At 32.7% G+C, this 26554-nt stretch overlaps 1 protein-coding gene and 3 pseudogenes across 1 annotated transcript; 2 read left to right on the top strand and 2 right to left on the bottom strand.

Moving 5' to 3' along the window:
• Window positions 1-9718: 9718 nt before the first annotated feature.
• On the bottom strand, window positions 9719-10786 carry LOC132062728 (putative germin-like protein 2-1). Its single transcript, XM_059455240.1, has 2 exons — window positions 10593-10786; window positions 9719-10463 (listed from the first exon to the last, which is right to left on the bottom strand). The coding sequence occupies exons 1-2, from the start codon at window positions 10714-10716 to the stop codon at window positions 9901-9903; spliced, it is 687 nt and encodes a 228-aa protein (XP_059311223.1). The 5' UTR covers window positions 10717-10786; the 3' UTR covers window positions 9719-9900.
• Window positions 10787-14313: 3527 nt separating this feature from the next.
• LOC132062727 (putative germin-like protein 2-1) lies at window positions 14314-15308 on the top strand (annotated as a pseudogene).
• Window positions 15309-18976: 3668 nt separating this feature from the next.
• LOC132062726 (germin-like protein subfamily 1 member 13) lies at window positions 18977-20194 on the bottom strand (annotated as a pseudogene).
• Window positions 20195-22592: 2398 nt separating this feature from the next.
• Window positions 22593-23633, top strand: LOC132062725 (germin-like protein subfamily 1 member 13; annotated as a pseudogene).
• The last annotated feature ends 2921 nt before the right edge of the window (window positions 23634-26554 follow it).

The raw sequence follows: 26554 nt of genomic DNA, 5'->3' as shown, positions 1-26554 counted from the left end.
GATTGTAGTGAAGTATTGTCCTGGGGAGAACGAGGTCTTTTCAATCCATTTCCCGTATCCATTTCTTTACTTCGAAAAATGGAGGGACTATTTGTGTACGGTGAGAACTTGGGGAAGTTTCCTTCGGTTCATCGAAGGGATGTGCGGTGTGATTGATGATGGTCCGAGAAGATAAGTTCGAAAAGTTATGTTCAGGATAAGCCCGAGAAAATGAGTCTGAGAAGTTAAGTTCGGGATGAGCCCGAGAAAATGAGTCTGAGAAGATAAGTTCAAGGTGGGTTCGAGTAGATAAGCTCAAATCTGTGGAAGGTTTATCTTTCACAGATTTGTCGTCAAGGATCACATCTTCAAACGGACGTGCCCGATATTTTAGGAACCACGTGGGAATTGGTCTTTAAACCAGAGTAGGATACCAACACTATAAAAGTAGATGTATCGACCCCGTTAGAGGGCATCAAAATCATTTTTTAATCATCATCTCCATTGTATCTCAGTCTGTTCTAAATAATGAAAGCCCGCTCGTTATAAAGTTAATCTCCGTTTAAAGCAGCCCGAGGAAGGGATTTCTCCCAGTCGGACCCGTTTTGCGCAGTCCTTACAGGGGGCTTCTCCCAGCGGGCCCGCCGTTCATATTCTCAGGCTATCTCATTTATTTTACGCTGATTCTTTATTCTTTGCTCGTTCATTTATCTTTGTTAACAAGTTCAGTCATATATCCTTTAAACCGCGTACAAATTCAATTGTTGCTCTCTTTTGAGGGTAAACACCAAATAATACTATGATGCCTTTATTTGTGTTTGTTTTTGGAATTTAAGATTCATAAATTCAAGATCTAGTCCTTTGAACTAGTTTTCCTTGATCATTGTATTGTATGTACTAAAAGAGGGTTTCTTATGGTGTGTTTAAGTAAAATTACGTTTATCATTTGCTGTGGTTATGTTCTCAGAACGACCATACGTACAAGTGTCAAATTAAAACACGTTATTGCTTTTGTGATATTTAATTTTGTCTACACTATTATTGCAATGATTCTGATAAACAAATGAGGCATTTCTGCATACCGAAGATTATTGCTCATATAAACGAGTTGCAATAGCACTAGTCCATTATTGTTAGATGAAGAAACAGTAAACTATAATTTTAGTCCTGTGTTTTTGGCTTATTTTAATTAAGGAAAGAAGGAAAAAGGAATTAATCAGGCCCGCCGCCACGTAACTCTGTACAAGACTAACTAAAAAAGAGCAATTGCTGACTCAACTGTGAAAAGAGGGTCAACTGCTGTTAAATACAAATGTGTACAAAATCAAGCTCTTTTGCTTTTTCAATTATTGAAAAATTCTAATTTTATTCTTGTAATATTTGACTGAGGAGAAAAGGACATAAATCGTCCCTTAATCATTAAAGTAGGTTCAAAACTGTCCCTTAATTATGCACTTAACAGTTTTGGTTCTTTAAGTTTGCCACAAGTTAACAGATAGTCCCTTATCTATGAGGGTTGGTTAAAAATAGTCCTTTAAGTATGCCTTAGCAGTTTTGGTCTTTTAAGTTCGCCAAAAGTTTAACACTTTTAGTCTCCGACAAAATATTCATCGAACTCTGTTTGTTAGCTTTAACGAGAACTATAAAAAAAAAAGAAGGAAAAAGTTAGCGAGAACTCACATTAGAGGTACACATTATTAAAAAAAACGAGCAAACACCTCGGGACGACCCGACGGATGTCAGTCGATTATAGGGAAAAACCTACAGACTTGATAATGTTAGAAAATAGTGTCTCAGAACACAAAAACTGATGGACTTTGTCGATTATAACCAAGGAGTCCATCAGCTAAGTAAAATACACTAGACTCGTTTTTACTAAAAAACTGTTATAAAAATAAATACTTCCATTGTAGTAATTCTTTGTTTAAAAAAAATAAAATAGTTTCTGCAAGATTTTTCCTTGAAAACAACCGACAGACGTATGTTGGTTTTCATAAAAAACAATAAAAAAAAAATAAAAAAAATAGTGTCCCTCGATTTTATCAATCGGTTTCCATCCATCGTTTTTTTTTTGCTTGTTTTAGTAGTGCCAACTTTTGTAGTTTCGGCTATTTCGAATTTATTTCTAAAGTCTGTTGTATTTTACATAGCCGATGGACTCCCTCAGTTTTAATCGACAGAGTCTGTCAGTCTTTGTGTTCCAAGACGCTATTTTCTGACATTATCAAGTTTGTTGGTTTTTTCCTTAGTTTTTCCCTATAACAGACTAACGTTCGTCGATTTTGTCACCAAGTATTTAGTCTTTTCTTTAGTAATGTGTACCTCTAAATATGAGTTCTCGCTAATTATTTTCTTCTTTTTTTCATAGTTCTCGTCAAATCTAACAAACACAGTTCGATGAATATTTTATCGGAGACTAAAAGTGTTAACTTTTGGCAAACTGAAAGAATCAAACCTATTAAGTGCATACTTAAGGGACTATTTTTAACCAACCCTCATAGTTAAGAGACCATTTTTGTTAACTTGTGGCAAACTTAAAGAACCAAAACTCTTAAGTGCATAGTTAAGAGACTATTTTGAACCTAGTCCCATAGTTAAGGGACTAATTATGTCCTTTTCTCTTTGACCGAGTAAGTCTTAGCTTTCAATTATTTAAATTTGTATTATTGGTCTCTTTGCTTGTGAATACTCACGTATTTTCAGAATTATTAGCCATTCCATGATTATTCATGTGCTATCTTAAGTTTGTTGTCACTCCATATTTTAGGATATTATACTTTTTAAAACAGAAAAGCCTCATAAATACCCCTAATCTATGAGAAAAGGCTTATAAATATGGGAATCTACATGGCAACTCTGGTACATATTTATATTTAGTAGCTATAGTTTAGATTAATTACATCTTATAACTAAGAGTAATATGTTAAATACAATTAATAGCTACATATATATTTAAAGTAGAATACTTTATTATTATTAGTTATAAAAAAAATTTATCTTACTGCTTCTGCACTTAGCCGCCGGAGCTCCGGCCACCAACCAACCAATCATCTTCTCCGGTAAGCATCCTCCGGCAACCGAAGTGCACAAATATTGCTGTCTCTCTCCCAGCTGTCGCCATCGCCGTCTCTCTCTCAGCCGTCGCTATCTCTCTCTCTCTCTCTCTCAAATCTGAGTCGTCCCCGTCTCTCTCTCTCTCTCAAATCTTAGCTATCGTCTTCTCTCTCTCTTCTCCCTCACTGACGATGATGGCGAAAGTGGCTTACAATTTCGCCGCCCGTAGCATCGTGTCTCCTTCAGCTAGTAATTTCAGATTCGGCCATTTTTCGGTGCCGGATCTGGAAAATCATTAATTTTTAGCATACAATTCAGTGTATTCATTAATTTTTTAGCATACAATCCAAAGGTTTGGGGTGTATTTTATTTCTTGTATTCAGTATTTGAGTGTATTCGTTAATTTTTAATGCAAAATTGTGTTTGGGGTATTTTTATTTCTTGTATTTTGAAGGATATTTTTTTATATACAACTGATTTTAAATATAATAAAGTGAATACAATGTAAAAGTAGCTACAAATGAATACAGTTGAGTTGAATACAATTGACTTAAATACAACTTAGTTGAATACATCTAACTTGAATACATCGAAATCTGACTTGAATACAGCGAAATCTAACTTGAATACAGTGAAATCTGACTCAACCGAATTTTGAATACAATCTACTGTAGCGCGTGAATACAATCTACTATAGCGATGAAATGTAATTAGCTAATGTGTAGCTATACCTAAAAAAAAACCTCCAAAATATAGTCATTTATGTAAGTTACCCATTATAATATATCCTCCTTTCACCTTTGGGTCTAAAAATACCCTTAGAGCCTGTTTGGAAAGCCACTTAGTTGTGTGTAATTGAGTGTAATTATACAGTTTGACATGTTTGTCTAAGCAAGTGATTATTTGGTCAGCATGAAATTGGGTGTAATTAAAGGCGTGTAATTACACTCTTCAATTTTCAACGAGGGAGATGAGATTTGATGGTAATTACTCTGCGTAATTACAAGGTTTCTTTTTATTTCAATTTATTTCTTTATAATTTTTTTACTTTTACTTTTTAATTTGTTTTTAAATTTAAAACATATTTTTCTTTTACATTTTCTTTCTTCTCATTTCTCAACTTTTACTTCTTGTGATTCCATGTAATTGCTCGTATTTTTTATTTCTTATTTATTTTATTTTCTTCGTTTCGCATAACTGCGTTTATATTCTATTTTTTGAAACTACATCACCTAATATTAGAAATAATGAGTCATTAATAAACTTGACATCTAATGAGTGATGCCATTAAAGTATAATTTTATTGTTGAATGAGGTTATAGACTTATTATATTTTCCTTTTCTTGAATTATATTTACTTAAGCTATGCTGGAACTTATCTATATTATGTTGGAAATTGACATAAGAATATTATGTCAACTTTTTTTTTTTTTTGGAATTTCGAATTTATGTTATAGTTACAATTCCAATTTATTTTCTTTAGTAGGATTGACCTGTTATTTCAATTTCACATTGCGGATGTGTTCGGTAGGGAGGAAAATGTTTTCCACGAAAAATGTTTTCCTGAAAAATATGTTCTTGAAAAATAAGTGAATTTCTTACTTATTTTCTCATGTTCGATTGATTGGCAGAAAACATTTTTTAGAAAATACCCACCTAAACCCGACCAACCCCACCACCCCATACCAGACCAACCCCCACACTCACTCTACCCTACCCCCACCACCCACCCCAAGCACCCACCCTCCACCACTCATCCCTAACCCCCCAACCAAATCCCTCCCACCCCTGCTCCATCCAACTATCTTACCCACCCACCCCTTCCAAATTTTTTATTTTATATATTTTATTTTACTTTTATGACAAGTCTATAAAAAAATGGAAATTTCTTTTCTTACCCACCACCCACTATCCCTCACCACCCACCACCCCACACCAAATTAACCACACAAACTTTTCATTTTTATAAAGGTAAATTAAATATGAAGTAGAAAATTCGGGAGGGGGTAGAGGTGCGCAGGGTGGGAGGGTGAGTGTAGAAAAATCAAAAAAGAAAACTTTTCAAAAAAAAAAAAAAAATACTTTTCAATTTTTTTTAAAAAAAATTAATCTTTTTAGAGTGGGTGGTGGGGATTGGGGGTGGTGGTGTAAAAGACCAAAAAAAAAAAAAAAGAATTGTTAAAACCATTTTTAAGAAAAAAAAAAATTCTTTTTGGAGGGGGTGGTGTAAAAGATTTACGGAGAGAAAAAATATTTTTGGAGGGGGTGGTGGGGTGACCGGGGGGGAGGGGCTAGAAAACCCAAAAAAATAAAAAATAAAAAATTGGGTGAGGGGGTGAGGGTGGGCGTGGCATAGGTGGTAGGGGTGGGGTAGGGTGGGGTGGGAGTAGTTGGGATTTGATGGTTGGGTCGTGTTCGGGTGGTTGGTGAAATATTTTTTGTAGACTTGTTTTCCCTACTTTGATTAAGGAAGTCATTTTCTCCATTTTTAAAGAACTTGTTCTCCTAAAGAAAATGTTTTCCAAAATTTTTGACAAAACGAACATGAGAAAATTGGAAAATATTTTCCTCCATACCGAACACACCTTGCATGTTGTTCATTTTTCCGTTAGAATTGATAGATTATTTTTTTCAAATATTTGAATAACATTATGACATTATGTTTATAATATTAATCTTTTTTTTTAATCAAAAATATATCCATGATGTTCTTACAAACTGTGTGCTTTTACTTTTTATAATTAATTAAATTAAATACTGTTAATTTGAAAAATATATATCAATTATTTTTACAATATTAGTTATAAATATATGATTATTAATTAATATATTTTCAAAAAATAATATGTATCTTAAATATCAAATTTAATATCAGTTATAAAGGCACATATTTGTCAACTATTAACTTTAAAATTTTAATAATTAACTTTATTTAAAATTTAATCAAATTGTAATTACACTAGTGCAACCAAACAATACGCTTGTAATTACACTGTAATTACGCTATGACGAACAAATAGGTCGTCGTAATTACTATACTGTGTAATTACTACCCTAGTAATTGCACCAATTCTAAAAACCATGTAGCTTTCCAAACAGATCCTTAAAGTTTGTAGGCTCAAACATACGCCTCAAATTAACAGATCAAATTTGACTATTTAAAAGCCACGTGACATTTTTTAATTAGTGTCACGTTTTAATTCAAAATAATTAAAATCCACTCAAATTTTAAAACCTAAATCGGTGGCCGACCCGTTTTCATTCTCCAAAATTAAACATAGTACATACCTTTTCTTCTCCTTAGAAATTAGAACTATTCGATCCAGGGTTCTGCAGCTCCTGTGAATTCAGTGACACTTTAGCACAGTTATAAATTTTGGCACTCTGCTTTGAGAAATTTGTGTGGCAAGGAGTGACATTGAGAAAAGAGTATGCTGAGAGATAAGGAAACTAAATTTGTGGTAGAGAGAAAAAAAAAATGGCTTCAGCATCTCTACTAAAGTCATCCCCAACAGCTCTTGACACATCTGAGTTTGTAAAGGGCCAAAGCCTTCGCCAGCTGTCCGTCTCAGTGGACCGTTGTCGAGAAACTTCATATTCTAATTTCTAAGGAGGAGAAAAAGAATGTACCATGTTTAATTTTTGAGAATGAAAACGGGTTGGCCACCGGTTTGGGTTTTAAAACTTGGGCGGATTTTAATTATTTTGAATTAAAACGTGGCACCAATTAGAAAACTTTTTAAGGAGTCAAATTTGAGGGGTATGTTTGACCCAAAAACTAATTTTACAGGTATTTTTAAATCCTGAGGGTATTTTCCGTTTTAAGAGTAGTCCAAATATAACGTATTTCTTTCAAAAAAATAGAGTTAAATATGCCAAATCAGGTATCATAAGGACGCATTTATCAATACTTGGGGGACCAAAAGTACTATTATTAATTTAACAATAGAAAAATGGTGTTGACTTGACTTTGGGAACTCCTGTGCATCTTCCTTTGAAGAGCTTCTCATCTGAAAGCAAGCCAGGTAATGAGATAATCTTTTGAACTCTAATGCACTTTCAAATGTTTCACTTTAATTCTATTTAGCTATTCAATTCTTTGATATGTGGGTATGTTGTTACTGAACTAAAAAGGCTAGTCTCCAAGGTATCTCAACACATAATATTTAAAAGCAGTCTCTTTTAACTGCTTCATTCTTGATTATCTTTATGTATTTTAGATTGGTGGAAATACTTAAGTCAAATACATGCTGATCATTGCAGTGACAGATTAGATACTTTGTGATTTAAGGAGAGAAAAAAAATGTAGATGAGTAGGGTAAAACAAGGGTACTTCTGGAATATTGGATTAGTTTCAAGGTTTTGCCTCCCTATGGTTGACTATTTGACCTTGGGGGAAACTGAACCTGAGTGGTTGGTGGATCATTACAACAATTGAACTCATTCATTCAAATTGATGTGTTGAATTCCTGTTCTGCTTTTAAACTACTTACTTTTTTCTCTTCAAAAGTAGTTATCATTCTAAAACTCGTTGTAAAATCTGACATTCATTTCTAGAATTGGTGATGAGATGGAATAAATCAGATAAAACTATATATTTGAGTGAGCAAGCTAGAGAAAAGAAATATAATTGTGTAACTTTATTATGTATGTCTACAATGTAATTCAATCGAATGAAGGGCAGTATTCACACCCAGTGATATTGCTTATTCTAATTCATATTTTTCAGATGTGGACAAGACAAAGATTATTATAGATGTAATATTTCCTCATAAATTTTCACAAGTTGTTCCTTTTTGGGTAACTATTTAATAAATGACTCTCTTTTTATTTTATTTTTTGTAAATTATAAACTGTTTAGACAACGGTCTAAATATCTTGCCAAACCGAAATCTTACGGGAAATTGTTACTTCACAATTTAAAATTTTAAGATTATAAACGTTAGAAGATAGTCTAATGTTTTGTTTGTAAGGTTAAAAGCAAACGTTAGACGATAGTCTAACATTGTCCGATAGAATAATTTTTCACGGGTTTTATTTGCACAACTTTTAAAAATAGGAATAAAATCAAAACGATAACCTAAAACACTTACGTAAATCCGCCCTACTTTTTAAGTATGTCCATCAAAGGAGTTAAAGGAGTAATCCAGTCAAAGGAGTTAATCTATTGTTTCATTATGATTGGACACTTCCTGAAGGGATGCTAGCTAAGGATCTTGATATGGAAGAAGCTTTGGGGAATTCTATGCACAAGAAACTCCCCTTCTCTCGTAAATTTTACAGAATCTCCCCATCTTGATTCCATAATTCACGTCCATTTAGGGCCAAATTTTGTGTTTGTGCATTCACTTAAATTGGGAATTTTGTAAGTACTGCTCGGTACACTTTCCTTATTTTGTTGCCTTCCTTTTTGCACTTTAATTTTATTCTTAGATTCTTATAGCTATATTAATGGATTTTTTTAACACAATTATATTTTAACTTAGGACATATATCAAATATTTATTAAACAATACAATCATGTACAGTAATACATCTACCTACACATGTACATATACATTAACAAAAGAAGATATAATAATGAAAAAAGTAATTTCATTGAAAATTTAATATTTAGTGAAATTTAATATTTCTAAATGATATAATAATGAAAAAAGTAATTTCATCAAAAATTTAATATTTAGTGAAATTTAATATTTCTAAATGATGAAAATTAGAGGAAATATTTGAATTTTCTTTTAGGAAGAATATTTCTGATATAATTTTTGTGATGATGGTTTTTATTTTCATAAGATTACGTTATGATATGTACTTTTAGCTTCGTTTTTGAAATAAAAGTTTTATGAAACATCCTTGAGTTGAAATTATAAATTCATGTTTTTGATTATCTTTTTTAAGTAAATATAAAGATAGTAGTAGTTGCAAAAATTTACTTTATTTGATGTTCAAGAATAGGAAAAAAATTGTAACGCGCGAGCCAGTTTACTAGTATTATTAGAAACTGCTAATATGTTTTCACTTAACACCAACTTCAGAATGACATGCGTGCTTCTTTCCCTTTACTTTTGCGGTGTGTTTTTCTTGGAGTTTCACCATACTATAGTGACTTATGGGATCTTGATTAATGGGCTAATTTCATGCCCATTTGAATAGTGTCACATAAAAAGGAACGGGCAATTTGCAGGATGATTCTTCGCTGGGGGTGGTCTTTAATTTTTGCTCTTCGCTAAAAATCTCTTTGCTTCGGGTTCGAACCCCCGCTCAGTCAAAAAATTAAAAAAAATTGCAAGGTAAAGTTTGGATTAGCAAGACAGAGTTTTTGCAAAATTCTGCCTTAAGAACTCTGCCTTGCGAATCCAAACATCTGCAGTGCGAATTTTTTTTTATTTTTTTTTAACTGAGCTGGGGTTCCAACCCAGAATCTCGGGTTATTAGGCGGCAAAAATTAAAGGCCACCCCAAATGAAGGACAATCCGCATATAAAAAAAAAAAAACGGACCGCCGCATTTTTTGGCCCGTCAATAAATTAACTGTACACAGATATGTGATACATCGTTAAAAAGTTCAATTACGAAAGCATGATTCTGTGACTTGAAAAAATTGCTAATGTTTCAGGGGACTTAGTAATATATATTGCTTTTGTTCCAAGGAGATGTACTTTGTTCCAGAGCAAGGATCAGGGATATATATCACAAACAATGAAAATTTTATTCCATAACAAAACATTACATATCCTCATCCAATACATCACACCTAAATAATGGAGAGGAAAACCAGTCGACATTGATTACTTATTTAATTCTGTGACACAGACAGTTCACAGAACCATAACTAATTGTAGATCAATATATTCTTTCAAAAATCGGTTTAGTTGTTATCCCACCAGAATTGTGATTGGAGGTAATCCACAACTTTTTTATCAACTTGGAATGCTTTGGCGAGGACATCATCATTGATTGGTGGGTCTGAGCCAAATACCGCATTTGCAATAGTGATGACTCCTGGATTTTGACTACTCAATCCGAAAAGTGCAACGACCTTATTCTTTCCCACATTAAATTGAAAATGAATGAGTCCTATTGGGAAAACGAACACATCTCCCTGATGTAAAATTTTGGTAAAAAGTTTATTCTTCAGATTTGGACCCGGGTTTGAAAGGACAAAGCCAACATAGAGCGTGCCCTCGAGGACAACAAGAAACTCAGTTGCTCGGGGGTGCGTATGAGGTGGGTTGAGACCATATGGTGCATAGTCAATACGAGCTAATGAAATGCCCAGAGTGTTCAGTCCATGTAAGTTGTCGACGTTCACAGCAGTTACAGCAGATCCAAGTTGATTCGAAGTATTTCCAGGAATGTTCAGACCTGATTTGAAGAAGTCATCCGCCATAACAACCTTTGGATCCTTGCAAAATTTTCCGTTCACAAAAACTGCAAAAGAAAGAAAATTAAAACTAAATTAGTGAAAAATTAATAAAGAGGTTAGGAAACAAACAAAAAAAAAAAAGGTTTTATAAAAACTGTAATCGTGAATTTAATTTGACATTCAAAGTAATTTACCAGCAGTCTTGGAGTCATCAACAGCAACACAGAAATCTTGCAGAGGGCTAGGATCAAATGCAAGACTTATTGAAGATAAAATAGCCATTATGGCAATGGTTAATATAATTGACTTGAAAGCCATTGCTATTAGAAACTATCTTATGAAACAATTCAAATTATGTTTTCCTTTGTTGATTTTTGACAAGCATGATAAAAAAACGCCTCTTATTTATAGATGAATATGTCTGAATTGGCCGTCAATTTCCCCTTTTTTCAAACACTTGAATATTGAAGCTTCCACTGCAAAGACCAAATCTTTATTACCTAATTTGAAAAATTAAGAATTGACAGTAATTTACTATAATCTGCCAAGAGGGGAAAAAAGAAAAGATTATAGCCTACTAGATGTAGACTGAGAAGCATTATATTGGACGAGCGAATAAATAATGTGTACAATAATTCGTTGATTTAATTAGTCTAAAATCTTCATTGGTACATATTAAACCACTGTACTATTAAAGTTACTAAAATTTATTAAACTGATGACTACGTTGGTTAGCACGCGAGAGGAAAATTCATTCATCTCAACATGATTACATGAAGACCTGGAATAGTTTCTTATTTTTGAACTAACACCATGCATATTTACAAGTAGTGTACAAAAAGCAAACCGATAAACCGCACCAAACCGATAAACCGAGTCAAACCGAGAAAAAAAACCGACTAGTGGTTTGGTTTGACAAATAAAAAAACTTCGACCATAATTGGTTTGGTTTGGTTTTAGCTAAAAAAAAGTCAAACCGAACCAAACCAACCCGACATTACGTATTCAATTTTTGAATATTTTATACATAAAAATATTTATTTGTAATGTAATTTATAAATATTTCTTAAACTTTTTCATAGTTTTTTGTCCTTTATCATATTATTTTAAACTTGAACTTAGAAGTTATATATCCCATGGATGTTAGTAACTCAAATAAAGTCCAAATCAAAACCAACTCAACACTGATGCTAACAAAAGAAATTCAACGCTAACACTAGGAATGGCAATAATGTTGGATATCTATTCTTTAGTTAACGCATAATTGGTTTGAGAGAGTGAAAATACATAACTTAATTTTTTTCTCTGTATATAATTAATACTTATTAGCCGTACTTATTTTAGCACGACTTAGTATTTTTAGATTATGGTCATTTTTTTATGGCTTATTAATTAGCAATATTTATTTTAACTGATTTTATTAATTTTTTTTGTTGAATATTTTAATACAATGTCATCACTATATTTGTGTATATATATATAGTTGTATCTTATTAGGACTGTGTGTGTGTGACTTTTTACGGAAAAAAACGAAAACCCCGAGAAAACCAAATAACCCGCAAAAATCCGACGTAATTGGTTTGGTTTGGTATTTGAAAAATCCGAACCAACCCAGTCCATGTACACCCCTATTTACAAGCTTGTCATTGGAACTAATTTTAATAAGGGACTAATAATTGAAAATAAAAAATATATATACAGACACACCTCTATATAACAACCATCATCGATAGCAACATTTCACTATATTTTGGAACCGACTTTCATATTATGTTAATATGTTATATATATATATATATATATATATATATATATATATATATGTTCTCTATAGCAAGATCTCGTGCAATCAAAACATATATGGAAAAAGGACGCCGTTATGAAAAGGTTTGACTATATATACATATGTAAGCTTGGCCTCAATAATATACAATTTCTTCTTTCTATGATCTGGAACATAATTTCCCTAGTTAGAGCATGCAGTTTAAGAGTCCTGTAATAATGGAAAAAAAAATCTATATATTAAACCAAACAGAAGTCGTCCTGATCCTAGATCTTCTTCACCGCTTCGCTAATGTTTTAGTATTCAATTACTCAAATATACGATATTTGTTACTTTGACTTTAGTGGGGACGGGGGGCGGCTTCTACTAATACACATCACACATCAATCCCCAAAATTTTCACTAAAGTAATTCAAAATATAAAGAAATAAATGCAAGAAGAAGCCAAAGACACACAACATCTTGACCTAGTAAATGTAGTGTTATAACTTTTCGACTTGCACCCCCTAACTCCGCCCATGCTACACTCGAACGTGTGAGTGTATGAAAACATGACCCCCCCCCCCCCACCCCAAACCGCCAAAGTCTGAGAAGGTTAATGACCCGCCTATTTTTTTTTTTTTTTGTTAACTCAGCTCGTTCTAACCCTTTCAATTAAGTTGGGTTGCTTTAGCTAGAAACCTCATCAAAATACTTTCTAAATTTTATTTTGTTTAATATTTTCTATATACTGACATAAAAGAAGAAATGTTTTATTAATTTATTTAGTAATTAAACAAATGAGAAGAAAAAAAAAAAAACAATTACAACTTGGTAAGAATTGGATTGATTAGGCTACAACCTCTTATTTAGCCTATCTTGAGACAACTCATCATCTCAACTCAGGTGACCCCCTGGACAAGTTAATAACTCATTCATTTATTAACTCAACCTATCTTGATTTTTCTAAAATCAACTTTAAAGTCATTCGTTGACATTAATAAAGTGAAAATTGAAAGATAATACATGTGACTAACTCGTTGATGATTCTTACGTTATCCAGAAATCACTTATAACTCTAGCAACTTTTAGATTATGAATATTTGATCTTTCCTTCTCTTTTTCTTTCCTTTTTGAGTCACTTCTCGACAGTTCATCATTTGAACTTTGTTACACAAAGTTATGATCATTTCATTAAAAGTGCACGGTATCGACTAATGATCATCGCAGCTGCGATAAATCATATCTCTTCCACGATAAACTCGGTGCATCATGTTGCTATAACTTTAGAGAGCCAATTAAGAACTCCCTTAGACAGAAATTTGAGTATGGCAAAACAAAGTAAGGATTAGGCTTCTGCATTACCAAGTCATCGAATGGTGAACTTTTCAAAAAATTGTATCGTGAAGATTTCTTCAACAACTACAAAGACTAAACCTATTTTAGTAGGACTTATACCAGTTAATTGATCCTCCCGTCCATTTGAAATAGTCTTGAGCCGTAAGAAATACTAGGAAAAATGTATAATAACGAATCTCCAGTATCAAATGGTCTAGAAGTCTAAAATGTTACTTTAATATTATTTTTTTTTATCAGTTTTATAAATTTAATTTTAAGAATTTAACAATCAATATGGTTATTGATTGATAATTTCCAAACTTACCAAAAGGAATTATAGCTTTGGGTGTTAGTAAGGCAAACATCTTTTGTTCATGCTTATATATTGCTTCTAAAGTCTACATCTTGTTGGCATCCCATATGCATTCTGGTTATTATTTCTGTTGAAGTTCCTATCATACTCAACTTCTTTTTCTTCCTGATCATGCGTGATCATGAGCCTTTCCAATAATAAGTCCTTCACAAATATGATTTAGTCTTTAATTATATGTAGTTGTTATAAACTGTTTGTATCTTCTCATAAAATTAAAAGATTAATTCCTTATAATTCCTTATAGTTGTTGACCCAACTTCACAACTCAAATGTTTAAAAATTTACCACTTATGAGTTGGTAATGCAGAAGCCTAATTCACACTTTACTTATGGAAAGTTTGACGACTAATTCAAACAATCGTTTACCTATAAATAAGCATACCTCTCTTATCGTATTAATCACATATAAACAGACAATAATAATAAATTAGATTGTTTCAAATATATAGAGTATTTTAATTAATTGTGATGGCTCTCAATTACCTTGACTTGACCATTGCCATTTTGGCTGTGGTGACTCCAATAAGCCATGCATCTGATCCTAGTCTTTTGCAAGATTTTTGTGTTGCTGTTAATGACTCCATGGCTGCTGGTAAACCACAACATTTGATACTTATTTCAATCATAGCTTTCGCATTTCATGCCTTTTTTTTTTTTTTTTTTTTATTGTTATATTTACTTTCTAATTGCGATTTCTATACAGTTTTCGTGAATGGAAAATTTTGCAAGGATCCAAAGGATGTCACCATGATGACTTCTTTAGACCAGGTCTAAATATACCCGGAAATACTTCAAATCAACTTGGATCTCAACAGAATGCTTGCGGTGGAACGCCAATAACTTACTCGGACTCAACACTTTGGGCATTTTTAGCTCGTATTGATTACGCCCCATATGGTCTCAACCCACCTCATACTCACCCCAGCAACGAGGTTTCTTGTTGTCCTTGAGGGCATGCTCTATGTTGGCTTCGTGCTTTCAAACCCCGGTCCAAATATGAAGAATAAACTATTTACCAAGATTCTACATGCGCTGGAGATGTGTTTGTTTCCCGATAGGTCTCATTCATTTTCAATTTAATGTGGAAAGACTAACGCGCACTTAATTTCCGGACTACGTAGCCAAAATCCAGGAGTCATCACTATAGCAAATGCAGTATTTGGCTCAGACCCACCAATCAATGATGATGTCCTCGCCAAAGCATTCCAAGTTGCTAAGAAAGTGATCGATCACCTTCAAGCACAATTTTGGTGGGACAACAACTAAAAATGATAAGCCAAATAATACTATGATTCCATTATTTGTGCTTGTTTTTGGAATTTAAGATTCATAAATAAAATTCAGGATGTACTCCATTGGACTAGTTTTCCTTGATCTTTGTATTGTATGTACTAAACGAGGATTTCTTACGGTGTGTTTAAGTAAAATTACGTTTGTGTTTAAGTAAAATTACGTTTATCATTTTGCTGTGGTTATGTTCTCAAAAGGACTATACGTTCAAGTGTCAAATTAAAACACGTCATTGTGTTTGTGATATTTAATTTTGTCTACACTATTATTGCAATGATTATGATAAACAAACGAGACATTTCTGCATAACAAAGGTTATTGCTTATATAAACGAGCTGCAAATAGCATTTGTCCATTATTAGAAAAAGAAACAGTAAACAACTATTATTTTAGTCCTTTGTTTCTGGCTTATTTTAATTAAGGAAAGAGGGAAAAAAGGAATTAATCAGGTCCGCCGCCACGTAACTCTGTAGAAGATTAACCAAAAAAGAGCAATTGTTGACTCAACTGCGAAGATAGGGTCGAATATTGCTGTTAAAGTACACAGGTATACAAAATCAAGCTCTTTTGCTTTTTTCAGTTATTGAAGAATTCTCATTTAATTTTATTCTTGTGATACTAAGGAGAAAAGGACATAAATGGTCCCTTAACCATGAGAGTAGGTTCAAAATAGTCCATTAATTATGCACTTAACGGTTTTGGTTCTTTAAATTTGCCACAAGTTAACAAAAATGGTCCCTTAACTATGAGGGTTGGTTAAAAATAGCCCTTTAAGTATGCACTTAACAGTTTGCTCCTTTAAGTTCGCCAAAAGTTAACACTTTTAGTTTCCGACAAAATATTTATCGATGTTGTTGTTAGATTTGATGAACTATAAAAAAAAAAGAAGGAAAAGTTACCGAGAACTCACATTAAAGGTACACATTATTAAAGAAACGACCAAACACCTCGGGACAAAATCGAAGGACGTCAGTCGGTTATAGGGAAAAACCTACAAACTTGATAATGTCAGAAAATAGTGTCTCAGAACACAAAAACCGACGGAGTCTGTCGATTAAAATTGAGGAGTCCATCAGCTAAGAAAAATACACTAGACTCGTTTTTACTAAAAATCAGGGATAAAAATAAATACTTTCATTGTAGTGATTCTTTTTTTTTTTAAATAATAATAATAATTTCCGCGCATTTTTTCTTGAAAATAACCGACGGACGTCCGTTGGTTTTCGTAAAAAACAATAAAAAAAATAGTGTCCCTCGATTTTATCCATCGGTTCCCGTCCATCATTTTTTTGCTTGTTTTTAGTAGTGACAACTTTTGTAGTTTATGCTATTTCTAATTTATTTCTAAAGTCTGCTGTATTTTACTTAGCCGATTGACTGCCTCAATTTTAATCGACAGAGTCTGTCAGTTTTGTGTTCCGAAAAACTATTTTCTGACATTATCAAGTCTGTTGGTTTTTTCCTTGGTTTTACCCTATAATGGGCTAACATCCGTCGGTTTTGTACTGAGATTTTTTTTTTCATAGTTCTCGTCAAATCTAACAAACAAAGTTCGATGAATATTTTGTCGGAGACCAAAAGTATTAACTTTTGGCGAATTTAAAGGATCGAAACTGTTAAGTGCATACTTAAGAGACTATTTTTAACCAACCCTCATAGTTAAGGGGCCATTTTTGTTAATTTGTGGCAAACTTAAAGAATCAAAGCTCGTTATGCATAGTTAAGGGACTATTTTGAACCTACTCCCATAGTTAAGGGACCATTTATGTCCTCTTTGACTGAGTAAGTCTTAACTTTCAATTATTTGAATGTGTATTGTTGGTCTCTTTTCTTGTGAATACTCACATATTTTTAGAATTATTAGCCATTCCACCATTATTCACGTGTAATCTTAAGTTTATGGAAAAATATTTTAGGATATTATACTTTTTAAAACGGAAAAGGCTAATAAATACCCCTAATCCATGAGAAAGGCTTATAAATATATCCTCCTTTCACCATTGGGTCTAAAATACCCCCTACGTACCGTTTGGAAAGCCACTTAGTTGTGTGTGTAATTGAGTGGAATTACGCATTTTGACATATTTGTCTGACCAAGTGATTATTTGGTCAGCATGAAATCGGGTATAATTGAAAGCGTGTAATTATACTCTTCAATTTTCAAAGGGGGAGGTGAGAATTGATGGTAACTACACTATGTAATTACAAGGTTACTTTTTATTTCTTTTATTTTTATTTTTATTTATTTCTTTATAATTTTTATTTTTTTACTTTTACTTTTTACTTTTTAATTTATTTTTAAATTTAAAACGTATTTTTCTTTTACATTATTTATCATTCATTTCCTTTCTTCTCATTTCTCAACCTTTACTTCTTGTGATTCCATGTAATTGCTTGTATTTTTTATTTCTTATTTATTTTATTTTCTTCATTTCGCCAACTGCGTTAATATTATATTTTTTGAAACTAAATTACCGAATATTAGAAATAATGAGTCATTAATAAACTTGAAGTCTAATGAGTGATGCCATTAAAGTAAATTTTTGTTGTTGAATGAGGTTATAAGCTTATTATGTTTTCCTTTTCTTGAATTACATTTACTTAAGTTATGCTGGAACTTATCTATGTTATGTTGGAAATTGACATAAGAATATTATATTAACTTTTTTTTTTTTTTGGAATTTTGAATTTATGTTATAATTACGATTCCAATTTAATTGCTTTAGTAGGATTGACTTGTTATTTCGATTTTCACATTGCGGATGTGTTCAGTAGGGAGGAAAATGTGTTCTTGAAAAATAAGTGAATTTCTACTTATTTTCTCATGTTCGGTTGGTTAGTGGAAAATAAGTGAATTTCTTACTTATTTTTTCATGTTCGGTTAGTTGGTAGAATTTTTTTTTGTTCCAGAAAATACCCACCCAAGCCCCACCCCAACCCCACCACCCCATACCACACAACCCCTCACTCCACCCCATCCCCACCACCCACCGCAAGAACCCACCCTCCACCACTCACCCCCACCCCCAACCAAATCCCGCCCACCCCAACCCCACCCCACACCATCGCTCCATCCAACCTTCTCACCCTCCCACCCCTTCCAAATTTTTTATTTCATATAATTTATTTTACTTTTATGAAAAGTCTATAAAAAATGGAAATTTCTTTTCTTATGCACCACCCACTATCCCTCACCCCCCCCCCCAAACCACACCAAATTAACCACGCAAACTTTTTATTTTTATAAAGGTAAATTAAATATGAAGTAGAAAATTCGGGAGGGGATATGGGTGCGCAGGGTGGGAGGGTGAGTGTAGAAAATAAAAAAAGAAAATTTTCAAGCATTTTTTTTTTTTAAAAAAAAAATTAATTTTTTTGTAGGGGGTGGTGGGGTGTTGGGGTAAAGGGGGTGGGGGTGTCGTAGAAAAAAATAGTTTTCAATTTAAAAAAAAAAAAATTAACCTTTTTGGAGGGGGTGGTGGGGTAGGGGGTGTGGGGGTGGGTGGTGTAAAAAACCAAAAAAAAAAGTTTGGAATGCAGTGGACTAGTGGTCTAGCTGCTACGTTCTTTAAACTTCAGAATTCAGATGCACAAATTTGGGATGCTGTCTTGCGGAAATGAACTAGTATAAATTATTAGATATTCCAAAGTTAGAAATAAGATTCGTGAGTAATTATCTTATAAATAATTTAATTGTTTAAATAGCTCATATACTGTGAGTGTATATTAAACTCTAAAGGTAGATTTTGACAAATAAAGTGGCTAGCCTTTTTTTTTCTCGCTAGTACTTTGTTCCAGAGCAAGGATCAGGGATATATATCACAAACAATGAAATTTTTATTCCATAACAAAACATTACATATCCTCATCCAATACATCACACCTAAATAATGGAGAGGAAAACCAGTCGACATTGATTACTTATTTAATTCTGTGACACAGACAGTTCACAGAACCATAACTAATTGTAGATCAATATATTCTTTGAAAAATCGGTTTAGTTGTTATCCCACCAGAATTGTGATTGGAGGTAATCCACAACTTTTTTATCAACTTGGAATGCTTTGGCGAGGACATCATCATTGATTGGTGGGTCTCGAGCCAAATACCGCATTTGCAATAGTGATGACTCTGGATTTCGACTACTCAATTCAACTAAGTGCAACGACCTTATTCTTTCCCACATTAAATTGAAAATGAATGAGTCCTATTGGGAAAACGAACACATCTCCCGATGTAAAATTTTCGTAAAAAGTTTATTCTTCATATTTGGACCGGTTTGAAAGGACAAAGCCAACATAGAGCGTGCCCTCGAGGACAACAAGAAACTCGGTTGCTCGGGGTGCGTATGAGGTGGGTTGAGACCATATGGTGCATAGTCAATACGAGCTAATGAAATGCCCAGAAGTGTTCGGTCCATGTAAGTTGTCGACGTTCACAAGAAGCATTTACGGCGGTCCAAGTTGATTCGAAGTATTTCCAGGAATGTTGAGACTCGTTTGAAGAAGTCATCCGCCATAACAACCTTTGGATCCTTGCAAAATTTTCCGTTCACAAAAACTGCAAAAGAAAGAAAATTAAAACTAAATTGGTGAAAAATTAATAAAGAGGTTACGAAATAAACAAAAAAAAGAAGAAGTTTTATAAAAACTGTAATCGTGAATTTAATTTGACATTCAAAGTAATTTACCAGCAGTCTTGGAGTCATCAACAGCAACACAGAAATCTTGCAGAGGGCTAGGATCAAATGCAAGACTCATTGAAGATAAAATAGCCATTATGGCAATGGTTAATATAATTGACTTGAAAGCCATTGCTATTAGAAACTATCTTATGAAACAATTCAAATTATTTTTTCCTTTGTTGATTTTTGACAAGCATGATAAGAAAACGGCTCTTATTTATAGATGAATATTTGTCTGAATTGGCCGTCAATTTCCCCTTTTTTCAAACACTTGAATATTGAAGCTTCCTTCAACAACTGTAAAGACCAAATCTTTATTACCTAATTTGAAAAATTAAGAATTGACAGTAATTTACTATAACCTGCCAAGAGGGGAAAAAAGAAAAGATTATAGCCTACTAGATGTAGACTGAGAAGCATTATATTGGACGAGCGAATAAATAATGTGTACAATAATCCGTTTATTTAATTAGTCTAAAATCTTCATTGGTGCATATTAAACCATTGTACTATTAAAGTTAAAAATTATTAAACTGATGACTACGTTGGTTTGCACGCGAGAGGAAAATTCACTCATCTCAACATGATTACATGAAGACCTGGAAGTTTGTTAGATTTTTGAACTAACACCATGCATATTTACAAGCTTGTCATTGTAACTAATTTTAATAAGGGACTAATAATTGAAAATAACTATATATACAGACACACCTCTATATAACAATCATCATCGATAGCAACATTTCACTATATTTTGGAACCGACTTTCATATTATGTTAATATGTTATCTTATATATATATATATATATATAGCAGCATCTTGTGCAATCAAAACATATATGGACAAAGGACGCCGTTATGAAAAGATTTGACTATATATACATATGTGAGCTTGGCCTCAATAATATAAAATTTCCTCTTTCTATGATCTGGATTGATTGGGCTACAACCTCTTATTTAGCTTATCTTGAGACAACTCATCATCTCAACTCAGGTGACCCTTTGGACAAGTTAATAACCATTCATTTAGTAACTCAACCTATCTTGATTTTTCTAAATTCAACTTTTAAGTCATTCGTTGACATTAATAAAGTGAAAATTGAAAGGTCATACATGTGACTAACCCATTGATGATTCGTACGTTATCCAGAAATCACTTCTAACTCTAGAAACTTTGAATGTTTGATTTTTTTTTTCCTTCCTTTTTGAGTCACTTCTCAACAGTTCCTCATTTGAACTTATGATCATTTCATTAAAAGTGCACTGCATCGACTAACGATCATCGCAGCTGCGATAAATCTTATCTCTGTCCACGATAAACTCAGTGAATGATATTGCTATAACTTTAGAGAGCCAGTTAAGAACTCCCTTAGATAGAAATTTGAGTATAGCTAAACAAAGCGAGGATTAGGTTTCTGCATTACCAAGTCATCGAATGGTGAATTTTTCAATCTTTTGAATCGTGAAGGTTTCTTCAACAACTACAAAGACTAAACCTATTTTCATAGGACTTATGCCAGTTAATTAATCCTCCTGTCCATTTGAAATAGTCTTGAAAATGACGAGGAACAGGAAGAAAACAAAAAGATTATATATATATACACACACACACTCCCTCCGTCCCAATTTATGTAATATGGTTGACTAAGATCAGAATTTAAGAAATGTAAAAACACTTTTGAATCTTGTGTTCTAAAAATAAGCCAAAAATATTTGTGTGGTTATAGATCATCTCATTAAACGTAAAAGGTAAAATTTAAAGTTAAATAGTTGTCAATAAGAAAATGTATCATTCCTTTTACGTACTAAAAAAAAAACGTATCATATAAATTGGGACAAAGGAGAGAGTGAGTGTGTGTGTGTGTGTAGCAACTTTCCAAGAAAAGGAAAAAGCTTGGAACCAATAGACATGCAGACTTGGCGATATAATAGCAACTTTCCAAGAAAAGGAAAAAGCTTGGAACCAATAGACATGCAGACTTGGCGATATAATTGTCACCTTGCTATGATATTCATGAATAATTTCATTATTCAAAATAATTTTTTTTTAAATACCTATGAGCTTACTTTCAAGTATACATGGTCACTGAATTGACTGAGTATGTTGTTGTTGAAATAGTTGAATCTTATCCACTAAACATTAAGCCGTAAGAAATACTAGGAAAAACGTATAATAACGAATCTCGAGTATCAAATGGTCTAGAAGTCTAAAAGTGTTGCTTTAAATTTTTTTTTTTTTTATCAGTTTAATAAATTTAATTCTAAGAATTTAACAATCAATATGGTTATTGATTGATAATTTCCAAACTTACCAAAAGGAATTATAGCTTTGGGTGTTAATAAGGCAAACATCTGTTGGTCATGCATATACTGCTTGTAAAGTCTACATCTTGTTGGGATCCCATATGCATTCTGGTTATTATTTCTATTGTTAAAGTTTCTGTCAATCTCAACTTCTTTTTCTTCCAGATCATGCGGGATCATGACCATTTCCAATAATAAGTCCTTCAAAAATATGATTTAGTCTTTGATCATATGTAGTTGTTATAAACTGTTTGTATCTTCTCAGAAAATTAAAATGTTAATTCATTATAGTTGTTGACCCAACTTCACAACTCAAATGTTTAAAAAATTACCATTTATGACTTGGTAATGCAGAAGCCTAATTCACACTTTACTTATGGAAAGTTTGACGACTAATTCAAACTACCGTTTATCTATAAATAGGCATACCTCTCTTCTCATATTAATCACATAGAAAAATAATAAATTAGATTGCTTCAAATATATACAGGATTTTAATTAATTGTGATGGCTCTCAAGTACTTTGTCTTGACCATTGCCATTTTGGCTGTGGTGACTTCAATAAGTCATGCATCTGATCCTAGTCCTTTGCAAGATTTTTGTGTTGCTGTTAATGACTCCAAGGCTACTGGTAAACCACAACATTTGATACTTATTTCAATCACAGCTTTCGCATTTCATGCTTTTTTTTTTTTAATTGTTATATTTACTTTCTAATTGCGATTTCTATACAGTTTTCGTGAATGGCAAATTTTGCAAGGATCCAAAGGATGTCACTGCTGATGACTTCTTTAGACCAGGTCTAAATATACCTGGAAATACTTCAAATCAACTTGGACCGGGCAGAATCGCAGGAACGTCAATAACTTACCTGGACTCAACACTCTGGGCATTTCTTTAGCTCGTATTGATTACACCCCATATGGTCTGAACCCACCTCATACTCACCCCCGAGCAACTGAGTTTCTTGTTGTCCTTGAGGGCACGCTCTATGTTGGCTTCGTGCTTTCAAACCCCGGTCCAAATATGAAGAATAAACTATTTACCAAGATTCTACATGCTGGAGATGTGTTTGTTTTCCCGATAGGTCTCATTCATTTTCAATTTAATGTGGGAAAGACTAAGGCTGTTGCACTTGCTGGACTCAGTAGCCAAAATCCAGGAGTCATCACTATAGCAATGCGCATTTGGCTCGGGACCCGCCAATCAATGATGATGTCCTCGCCAAAGCATTCCAAGTTGATAAGAAAGTGATTGATCACCTTCAAGCACAATTCTGGTGGGATAACAACTAAAACAGTATAAGCCAAATAATACTATGATGCCATTATTTGTGCTTGTTTTTGGAATTTAAGATTCATAAATAAAATTCAGGATCTAGTCCATTGGACTAGTTTTCCTTGATCTTTGTATTGCATGTACTAAACGAGGATTTCTTACGGTGTGTTTAAGTAAAATTACGTTTATCATTTTGCTGTGGCTATGTTCTCCGAACGACTATACGTACAAGTGTCAAACTAAAACACGTCATTGTGTTTGTGATATTTAATTTTGTCTACACTATTATTGCAATGATTATGATAAACAAATGAGGCATTTCTGTATACCAAAAGATTATTGCTCATATAAACGAGTTTCAAATAGCATTAGTCCATTATTAGAAAAAGAGACAGTAAACAACTAATTATTTGTCTTTTGTTTTTGGCTTATTTTAATTAAGGAAAGAAGGAAAAAAGGGATTAATCAGGCCAGCCACCACGTAACTCTGTACAAGATTAACTAAAAAAGAGCAATTATTGTCTCAACTGTGAAGATAGGGTCGACTGCTGTTAAAATTCAAATGTATACCGAATCAAGCTCTTTTGCTTTTTCAGTTATTGAAAAGGACATAAATGGTCCCTTAATCATGAGAGTAGGTTCAAAATAGTCCCTTAATTATGCACTTAACTGTTTTGGTTCTCTAAGTTTGCCACAAGTTAACAAAAATGGTACCTTAACTATGAGAGTTGGTTAATAATAGTCCCTTAATTATGCACTTAACAATTTTGGTCCATTAAGTTCGCCAAAAGTTAACATAGTTAGTCTCTGACAAAATATTCATCGAACTCTGTTTGTTAGATTTGACAAGAACTATAAACAAAAAATTTTTAAAAAAAAGTTAGCAAGAACTCACATTAGAGGTACACATTATTAAAAAAATGACCAAACACCTCAGGACAAACCGACGGACGTCAGACGGTTATAGGGAAAAACCTCCAAACTTGATAATATCAGAAAATAGTATCTCAGAACACAAAAACCGTCGGACTCTATCGGATAAAACCGAGGAGTCCATCAGCTAAGTAAAATCCACTAGACTCGTTTTTACTAAAAACCTGGCATAAAAATAAATACTTCCATTGTAGTGATCCTTTAAAAAAAAAAAAAAGTTTCCACACATTTTTCCTTGAAAATAACCGACGGACGTCCTTTGGTTTTCATAAAAAACAATAAAAAAATTGTCCCGAGGCATTTAGTCTTTTCTTTAGTAATGTGTACCTCTAAATGTGAGTTCTCTCTAATTATTTTCTTCTTTTTTTCATAGTTCTCGTCAAATCTAACAAACAAAATTCGATGAATATTTTGTTGGAGACTAAAAGTGTTGACTTTTTGCGAACTTAAAGGATCAAAACTGTTAAGTGCATACTTAAGGGACTATTTTTAACCAACCCTCATAATTAAGGGACCATTTTTGTTAACTTTTGGCAAACTTAAAGAACCAAAACTGTTAAGTACATAGTTAAGGGACTATTTTGAACCTACTCTCATAGTTAAGGGACCATTTATGTCCTTTTCTCTTTGACTGAGTAAGTCTTAACTTTCAATTATTTGAATGTGTATTATTGGTTTCTTTGCTTGTGAATACTCATATATTTTCAGAAGTATTAGCCATTCCACCATTATTCATGTGTTATCTTAAGTTTGTTGTCACTCCATATTTTAGAATATTACACTTTTTAAAATGTTTAAAGGCTCATAAATACCCCTAATTTATGAGAAAAGGCTTCTAAATATATCCTCCTTTCACCTTTGGATCTAAAAATACCCTTAGAGCCTGTTTGGAAAGCCACTTAGTTGTGTGTAATTGAGTGTAATTACACATTTTGACATGTTTGTCTGACCAAGCGGTTATTTGGTCAGCATGAAATTGGGTGTAATTGAAGGCGTTTAATTACACTCTTCAATTTTCAATGGAGATGTGGGAATTGATGATAATTACACTGTGTAATTACAAGGTTACTTTTTATTTCTTTTATTTTAATTTTAATTTATTTCTTTGTAAAAAAATTTACTTTTCACTTTTCAATTTATTTTTAAATTTAAAACATATTTTGCTTTAACATTATTTATCTTTCATTTCCTTTATTCTCATTTCTCAACCGTTACTTCTTGTGAATCCAAGTAATTGCTTGTATTTTTTATTTCTTATTTATTTTATTTTCTTCATTTCACATAACTGCATTAATATTCTATTTTATGAAACTACTTCACCTAATATTAGAAACAATGAGTCATTAATAAACTTGACATCTAATGAGTGATGCCATTAAAGTATAATTTTGTTGTTGAATGAGGTTATAAACTTTTCCTTTTCTTGAATTACATTTACTTAAATCATGCTGGAACTTATCTATACTATGTTGGAAATTGACATAATAAGATTATGTTAATTTTTTTTTTTTGGGAATTTTGAATTTATGTTGTAGTTACGATTCCAATTTATTTTCTTTAGTGGGATTGACTTGTTATTGCAATTTTCACATTACATGTTGTTCATTTTTTCGTTAGAATTGATAGATTATTTTTTGTCAGACATTTGAATAATGTAATGACATTATATTTATAACTATTATCTTTTTTAATCAAAAATGCAGTCCATGATGTTCTCACAAACTGTGTGCTTTTTAGTTTTTATAATTAATTTTAAATATTATTAATTTGAAAGATATATATCTGTTACACCTCAAAAAATTCGCGTCGTTTGCATCGTAAGTAAGCTAATGTAAGCTCGGAGAGGTGATGGAACCCTTATAAGGTTAAGGAATACTTTTAACAAGTGCTAAGCAAGTGTCTAAATGTTTCGGGATCAAGCGAATCGAAGAAATTAAGTTTGTAGAAATACTGGAAAACTTGATAGAATTTTGGACAGAAAATTCTGATCCAAATTGAGGGAGGTATATCTCCTAGAATATGAGGAGTTATGGAATGCATAGCCTATGTAAATTTTATTTCATTGAGTCTAGTTTCCAATGCAACAAACCGTTCATCGATACGACATCGGAGTAAAAAGTTATAAGCGTTTCAATATAGGCTGCCAGATGGCTTCTTTGCGGGGCCCATTTGGAAAGCGGTGGACCCGGCCTT

This window comes from Lycium ferocissimum, chromosome 7 (assembly GCF_029784015.1).
Source record: "Lycium ferocissimum isolate CSIRO_LF1 chromosome 7, AGI_CSIRO_Lferr_CH_V1, whole genome shotgun sequence".
NCBI classification, from domain to species: domain Eukaryota; kingdom Viridiplantae; phylum Streptophyta; class Magnoliopsida; order Solanales; family Solanaceae; genus Lycium; species Lycium ferocissimum.
Note: the sequence above shows the minus strand (reverse complement) of the source record. Positions and strands in the feature narration are given on the sequence as shown.

Bases quoted from the DNA above. Each gene is read 5' to 3' on its own strand.
- LOC132062728 (XM_059455240.1), bottom strand. From the start codon at position 10,716: ATGGCTTTCAAGTCAATTATATTAACCATTGCCATAATGGCTATTTTA. The intron at 10,464-10,592 runs GTAAATTACTTT...TTTCTTTTGCAG, and splicing joins TGATGACTCCAAGACTGCTG to TTTTTGTGAACGGAAAATTT.